The 8,313-nt window shown below is 45.1% G+C and overlaps 1 protein-coding gene across 1 annotated transcript; it reads left to right on the forward strand.

Annotated features, from left to right (window-relative positions):
- The first annotated feature begins 452 nt into the window (after positions 1-452).
- On the forward strand, positions 453-848 carry LOC100351807 (large ribosomal subunit protein eL43). Its single transcript, XM_002708677.6, has one exon. It carries the CDS (start codon positions 506-508, stop codon positions 782-784), a length of 279 nt encoding a protein of 92 aa, XP_002708723.1. The 5' UTR covers positions 453-505; the 3' UTR covers positions 785-848.
- Positions 849-8,313: the final 7,465 nt, after the last annotated feature.

Here is an 8,313-nt window from a genome sequence, read left to right on the forward strand (position 1 = left end):
CTGAAAGCACAGCAGACAGAATTCTAGCCAGCCGTACCTGCCACTCTGCCATTTGCTAAGGCCTCCCTACCCACAGCATCATTTTGTTTTTCCACAAATAACTTCAAAAAAACATTTATTTTCACTTTACTTGAATGGCAGGAAAAGAGAGAGAGAGTGCACGCTTCCATCCACCGGTTCATTCTCCAAATGCCCGCAGCAGACAGGGCTGAGCCAGGCTGAAGCCAAGACCCCTGACCTCAAAGTGGGTCTTCTTCATGGGTGACAGGGACTCAGTTAATTTGAGCCATCATCTGCGGCCTCCCAGGGTGTTCATTAGCAAAAGCAGAGCCAGGACTCAATCCAGGCTCTGTGATATGGGACACAGATGTCCTGAGCAGCATCTTAACTAGTGAGCCAAATACCTTCCGTTCTCCAAATATATTAAGAAAGAATTAATGACAGCAGAGAAAACTGTTAAGAACTGAAGACAATCTCTCTGGGCTTGGACTTAGGTGGCGGCGCTATGGCGAAACGCACCAAGAAGGTCGGGATCGTGGGTAAATACGGGACCCGCTATGGCGCCTCCCTCCGGAAGATGGTGAAGAAGATTGAGATCAGCCAGCATGCCAAGTACACTTGCTCCTTCTGCGGCAAAACCAAGATGAAGAGACGAGCCGTGGGGATCTGGCACTGTGGCTCCTGCATGAAAACAGTGGCTGGTGGTGCCTGGACATACAACACTACTTCTGCCGTCACAGTGAAGTCTGCGATCAGAAGACTGAAAGAATTGAAAGATCAGTAGAGATGCCATATGAGACATCAGCAGCCTATAATAAATGGGTTAATTTATATATATATAAAAAAAAGAACTGAAGACAAAATAACAAAGCTGTCATCTTCTTCTATTTGCTAGTAGTGTACAATCTTTGTCTAGCTACTTAGCTTTTCTGGTTTCAAATGTTCTCATCTGTAAAATGAAAATGATCTCCCCACACAGGTGACCAAGATGGAGTTCTAGATTCCTGGCTTCAGCCCAGGCTCCCTCTCTTTAACTCTCCCTTTCAAATAAATAAAATAATCTTACTAAAAAATACCGGGTTCTAGTCCCGGTCGGGGCGCCGGATTCTGTCCCGGTTGCCCCTCTTCCAGGCCAGCCCTCTGCTGTGGCCAGGGAGTGCAGTGGAGGATGGCCCAGGTGCTTGGGCCCTGCACCCCATGGGAGACCAGGAAAAGCACCTGGCTCCTGGCTCCTGCCATCGGAACAGCGCGGTGCACCGGCCGCAGCGCGCCGGCCGTGGCGGCCATTGGAGGGTGAACCAACGGCAAAGGAAGACCTTTCTCTCTGTCTCTCTCTCTCTCACTGTCCACTCTGCCTGTCAAAAAATTTAAAAAAATAAATAAATAAAAAGACTTATAAAAAATATGTATATTGGCCAACGAACCCCCCATTTCAGCATGTGCACAGTCATGGGTACTGCAATACAAAATACCTCCCCTTGGGTTTTGTGAACAATTTTTCCAGCACAATAGCACACACAACCAGCCCTACTTCCTATCCCTTTTGTTAAGTTTTAATTTGTAGAACCTCTTACATAAACTCATTATATAGTTAGCATTTTCTGACTCCCTACCCCTCCATAAGCACTCAGAAGACAGAGACCTTATCTGTTCCTGATGCTTTTCACAGCACCCAGCACAGAGCAGGACTCACCATTTGTTGAAAAGTGAGCAAAACTAGATAGCTGAGAAAGGATCTATAAGTTAGCACTGTAGAGGACAAGCCTGGAATCTGGCTTCTTTCTAATTACACTGTTCAAAGGGAACAGATTAGCCTAGAAATTTTACTAAAGTAGGGATGCCTCGGGGCAGTGTTTCTCAACCCATAAACTAATGGCATTTTAGGTCAGATAGGCTGTCCTCCCATGTATTGCAGGGTACTCAGCAGCATTACTGGCCAAGGCCCACAAGATTCCAGCAGCACATCTTCCCCCACCTCAGCCCCACAGCTCTGATGATCAACAGTTTCTCCACAGATAATGCTAAATGTCCCCTGGCAGGTGGAAGGTCCCTGTGTGTGTCTGTTAAAAAATATGGCTTAAAATGCCCTGCAAAATGTATAGGCTCATGTGTGGTATACTGATTTATGGATGGAGATTTAGGATAACAGAGAACAGCCCCTTAGGTACAGCCATTTGCTTACCGTCCACAGTAAGAGCACAGAAGATTCTTTGGAATGCTCAAGTAGCATCCATTCTTGTTCAGATCCAGGAACTGCGTTTTCATATTGTCTTTTATTTTAAAATTTGTATTTATTTATTTAATGTGAAAGGCAGAGAGAGAGATTTCCAATTTGCTAGTTTCCTCCACAAATGGCCACAATAGCCAGGAACCCAGACCCATATATTTGAGGTATCACTTGCTGCCTCCCAGGCTACACATTTTCTTTCTCTCTCTCTCTCTCTCTCTTTTTTTTTTTTTTTTTTTTTTTACAGGCAGAGTGGACAGTGAGAGAGAGAGACAGAGAGAAAGGTCTTCCTTTTGCCGTTGGTTCACCCTCCAATGGCCAGCGCGGCTGGCGCGCTGCGGCCGGCGCATCGCGCTGATCCGAAGCCAGGAGCCAGGTTCTTCTCCTGGTCTCCCATGCGGGTGCAGGGCCCAAGCACTTGGGCCATCCTCCACTGCACTCCCGGGCCATAGCAGAGAGCTGGCCTGGAAGAGGGGCAACCTGGACAGAATCCGGCGCCCCAACCGAGACTAGAACCTGGTGTGCCGGCGCCGCAAGGCGGAGGATTAGCCTATTGAGCCACGGTGCTGGCCCAGGGTACACATTTTCAAAGTTACCATTCCTACTGCTGAAAAAGGATAGCATTGCTGTTATTACTCCCAATGCCATAACTCTGAAACTTGTTTATTGTTGTTTAAAACAACACATATCTTGTTTCTGTTGATCTTCTTAAACTATTTACTCATGCCATAGCTCCCTAAATCATACCACCATGGCTTCCAATGACTCTATCATAAAGACTTACTATGCTTCATTAGTAATAACCATGAATGCAGATCTTACCCAAAGTCTGCATGGAAAGGCAAATGACAACGCGTTTTCTGGTAATATTAAGTTACTTAAACTCTGTTTCTCTTGAGTTCTTTTTTTTTTTTTTCCATCTCTTGAGTTCTTCAGGCTGTAATCATTGCATTCCTCAAGTGTGATCTTTCTCAATGTGGATGGTACCTCTGCCTTCCATCAAGCAGTGGAGTGGATGAGGGATTTGTTCTGCACAAAGACTGTCTTACTGTCTGGCATTCCTTAAACCTATCTGGAAGAGCACAGTATCCTCACACTGCCTGGAGCAAGAGATGACTCAATATGAAGGGCCTATTGATGTCACAGAGCAATAGTTTAACAATCCCAAGAAGATAAAGGCCTGACAGTACTCTGAGGATCACCTGACATGTGGTGTAACCTTGCAGAAGGGGCGATGTGATTGTCTTGGATGCCAGCCATAGGAAATGTATAGGGTAAAAGGCACCCGTTACCACTCCTGTCACCCTTGGGTGCTATTGATAGAGTTGTTCCTGTGGTCAGAGAACAGATGCACAATTACCAATACTCAGGCCCACACATGCAACTCAACTCCAATGGTCAGTGGTAGAAAAACAGCAGAGACTCCAAGATACATAAAAAAGAAGACTTACGAAGAGCTAAGGAACAGCAACTCAGTGTCACACTATGAGCGAGAGTCTCACAAAATCTGATGACTTAATCTTACATGACCCTGTTAAAGAGACATTGTGCTGGCCAGTAGGGGTGATTTTCCTCGCAGGCTTCCTTCTAGATCTGAAGCCTGGCACCGAGCTCTGAAACAACTCCATAGGTACAAGGGCTGGAGCTCCTCAGACGTCTGGTTGACGCCAGGCACTGGCAATGTTAGAGAGAACCTGAAAGGACAAACTCAGGTTGGAGCATCCCAGCTGGAGAAAATCACTAGTCCTGGTCTGTTCCAGCCAAAAGAGGGGAGATTTAGAACATTTCAAGGTAGGTTCTCCACATGTGAGGGAGGGTAGCAGGATAATTCTGGTATGAATCCAGGTTTGACCCGTTGAACTCAAAATTGGAGATGTAGGCATTTATCCAAACTACCAATCTCATCTCTAATGACATAAGGGGAGTTGAAAAACCGGTTGGTTGAGATTTGTATATCTAATAGATTAGGAAAAATGAAAGGGAGTTCTGGCATCTGTGGACTTAGCTTTAACTTCTATTAAAAAAGCAAAAGTAAGAGTCGGCATTGGGCCTAGAGGTTAAGACGCCAGTGAAGACATCCATAGCATCACAGTACTTGAGTCTGATGTCTGGCTCTGGTTCTCAATTCCGGCCTCCTGCTACTGTGGGCCTGGGAGGTTGCAGCAGTGATGCTCAAGTAGTTGAGCTTCTGCCACTCCTGGGAAAGACCTGAGCTGCGTTCCCAGCTCCCACTTTAGGCTCTCAGTCAGTTATGGACATTTACAAGTAAACCAGCAGATAGGAGGTCTGTTTGTGTCTGTCTGTCTCTCTCTCTGCCTCTCAAGTGAATAAAAAAAGCAATAAACAAACAAAAACAAAATACTCTTTGGTCAAGGCCATTAAGTTTCATTTGGAGTATGCATGTAGACAAATACATATATCCATATATATGTATATAGGTTTTATAGATTTCTATGTTTTATATTTAACAGACTTCAAAGAGATTTATAGGGGCTGGTGCCATTTTGGGATACTGTAATCTACTATTTTTTTAAGATTTATTTATTTGAGAGGCAGAGTTACAGACAAAAAGAGGGAGAGACAGAGAGAGAGGTCTTCTATCCACTAGTTCACTCCTCAAATGGCTGCAACAGCCAGAGCCAGGCCAATCGGAAGCCAGGAGCCAGAAGCTTCCTCCTGGTCTCCAATGTGGGTGCTGGGGTCCAAGCACTTGGGCCAACCTCCACTGCCTTCCCAGGTCACAAGCAGAGACTGGATCAGAAGAGGAGAGGTCAGGACACGAACTGGCGCCCACGTGGGCTGCTGGTGCTACAGGCAGAGGCCTAACCCACTATGCCACAGCACTGGCCCTTAAATTATTTTTCAAAATGTGCAAGCAGCTCCGGCCGTTGCAGCCATCTGGGGAGTGAACCAGTAGATGGAAGACCTCTCTCTCTCTCTCTGTCTCTACCTTTCTCTGTAACTCTGTCTTTCAAATAAATAAAATAAATCTTAAAAAAAAAAAAGTGCAAACATTAAGGTTCTGTGGGTTGTGAGAAATGCAAAGCATCATAAATCTACCATCACAGTATCATACAAAAGTTTCATCACCCTAAAATATCTTCTGTCTTCACCTATTCAATCCTCCAGGACGGAACCCCTATGATGTTTTCTACTTCTATCATTTCCCCTTTCCATAAAGTCATATAAATAGAATCATATAGCACTCTTTCAGACTGGTGTTTTTATCAATACATATTTAAGATTTTAGTATGATGGCACCAGCATTACGGCATAGTGGGTTAAGTTGCCATCTGTGGTGCTGGCATCCCATATGGGTACCGGTTCCAGTCCTGATGGCTCCACTTCTGATCCAGCTCCTCGCTAATTGGTGTGGGAATGCAGTGAAGGATGGCCTAAGTGCTTAGGTCCCTGCAGCCACATGCGAGGCCCAGAGTAAACTCCTGGCTCCTGGCTTCCACCTGGCCCAACCCCAGTCATTATGGCCATTTGGGGAGTGAACCAGCAGATGGAAGACCTCTCTCTCTCTCTTTGCAACTCTGCCTTTCAAAAAAATAAAAATAAATCTTTAAAAAGAAAAAAAGAACAAACACTTTAGCTTGATTATGTATCTGTTAAATTTTTTTTAAATTGCAGTAAAATATGTATAATTCTAACCATATCCAAATATGGTATGTGTATATGCAGTGCCATAAGTACATTCACATTGTTTTACAAGCATCAATGCAATCCATCTACAGAACTCTCTTCATTTGACTCTATACCTATTAAACAGTAATTCCTCGTTATTCTAATCAATTACCTTCTACCCTAGAACTTTCCATTCTGTTTTCTATCTCTGTGATCTGATTATTCTAGGTACCTTATATAAGTAAAATCATACACTATTTATCTTGACTAACTTATTTCATTTGACATAACATCCTCAGGATCCACTTATACTGTAACATGTTGTTAGAATTTCCTTCCTTTTTAAGGCTTAACAACATTCCAATATGTGTATATCCCATATTTCGTTCATCCACTCATCAGTCAATGGACACATGGGCTGCCTTCACAGTTATCTTTTTAAAGAGTTATTTATTTATTTGAAGGGCAGAGTTACGGGGTGGGGAGGAAGAGACCTCCCAACTGCTAGCTTACTCCCCAAATGGCCACAACGGTCAAGGCTGGGTCAGGCTGAGGCGGAGCCAGGAGCTACTTCTACGTGTCCCGCATGGGTGCAGGGGCCCAAATATCCGGCCATCTTCCACTGCCTTCCCAGGCCAGTGGGAAGTGAGCTGGATCAGAAATGGAGCAGCCAGGACTTTAACCAGCACCTTAATCTGCTATGCCACAACACTGGCCCCTACTTCCACACTTTTTGTTTGTTTGTTTTATTTGACAGAGTTAGACAGTGAGAGAGAGAGAGACAGAAAGGTCTTCCTTCCGTCGGTTCTCCCCCCAAATGGCTGCTACGGGCGGAGCTATGCCAATCCGAAGCCAGGAGCCAGGTGCTTCTTACTGGTCTCCTATGTGGGTGCAGGCGCCCAAGCACTTGGGCCATCCTCCACTGCCCTCCTGGGCCACAGCAGAGAGCTGGACTGGAAGAGGAGCAACTGGGACTAGAACCCAACGCCCATATGGGATGCCGGCACTGCAGGTGGAGGATTAACCAAGTGAGCCACGGCACCGGCCCCTGCTTCCACACTTTTAACTATTGTAAATAATGTTTATATAAACATGGGTGTACAAATATCCCTTAGAGACCCTGCAGTCAATTGTTTCAGGACTAAAACTAAAAATGAAACTGCTGGATCATATAATAATTCTGTTTAACTAAAATAAATTTTTTTAACATCGATTTGAGAAGCAGACAGAGTGAGTAAGCTCCCATCCCTTGGTTCCATCTCCAAATGCCCACAAATGGCAGAGGCTGGGCTGGCCTAAAGCCAAAACTGGGAAATTAAATCAGGTCTCTCACGTGGATGGCAGGAATCCAATTACTTGAGCCATTAGCACTGCCTCTCAGGCTCTGCTTTAGCAGGAAGTGAGTCTAGAGCCAGAGTCAGGTACCAAACTCAGGTACTCTAATGTGGAACCCAGGTGTCTTCACTAGCATCTTAACCACTAGGCAAATTGCCGACCCTGCTGTCTAATTTTGGGGGGAACGGCTCACACTATTTTCCATAGCAGCTGTACCATTTTACATTTCAGCCAACAATATACATGTGTTTCAATTTTACATCCTTGCCAACACACTGTCATTGCCTTGTTGATACTGATAATAGCCATCCTAAATGGGTATGAAGTGGTTGGTATCTCATGATTTTGATTTGCATTGTCCTAAAGAGTTCTTGAGCATCTTTTCAAGTACCTACAGGTTACTTCTATATATTCTTTGGAGAAATGCATATTAAGGTTTTTTGTCATCCGCCCCCTGACTTTTGACAGCTTGGGCTGCTTCCACCTTTGGCTACTGTGAACAGCTCATCCCTTAATACTAACAGTATTCCTCTGAATGGATGTTTCTATTTGGTTGACTCCAGACACGCATGCATCCTTGGGGGCTGGTCTGGAAAGTGATCTAAATGGCAGAGAACTTGCTCTATTCACCAGCCCCCTCTCCTTTCTGGCAATGAATCACCACCCTTGAACCAGGCCTGGGAACTGGGCAATGTTGGTGTCTCTCACGTCTCTCTGGATGACTCCTGGAGCCACTTAGAAATATAGTCCTAGGGGCCAACGTTGTGGTGTAAGGGTTAAGCTGCCGCCTGTGATGCCAGCAACCCATATGGCGCCTGTTGAGTCCCAGCTGCTCCACTTCCAATCCAGTACCCCGTTAATGTGCCTGGGAAAGCAGCAGAGGATAGTGCAAGGGCTTTGGCCCCTGCACCCATGTAGGAGACCAGGAAGAGGCTCCTGACTCCTGGCTTTGGTGTGGCCTAGTGTTGGTTATTGTGACCATTTGGGGAGTGAACCAGCAGATGGAAGATATCTCTCTCTCTCTCCCTGTCTCTCCAACTCTTTCAAAATAAATGAATAAATATTTTTAAAAAAAGACCTTACAGGTGTTCTATCACTTGAAGCACTAATTATTCCCTTCA

This window comes from Oryctolagus cuniculus, chromosome 1, assembly GCF_051225735.1.
Source record: "Oryctolagus cuniculus isolate XC-2025 breed Fujian yellow rabbit chromosome 1, ASM5122573v1, whole genome shotgun sequence".
Classification (NCBI taxonomy): domain Eukaryota; kingdom Metazoa; phylum Chordata; class Mammalia; order Lagomorpha; family Leporidae; genus Oryctolagus; species Oryctolagus cuniculus.

What these genes read in the sequence shown, in the direction of transcription:
- LOC100351807 (XM_002708677.6), top strand. Translation starts at nt 506, where the DNA reads ATGGCGAAACGCACCAAGAAGGTCGGGATCGTGGGTAAATACGGGACC.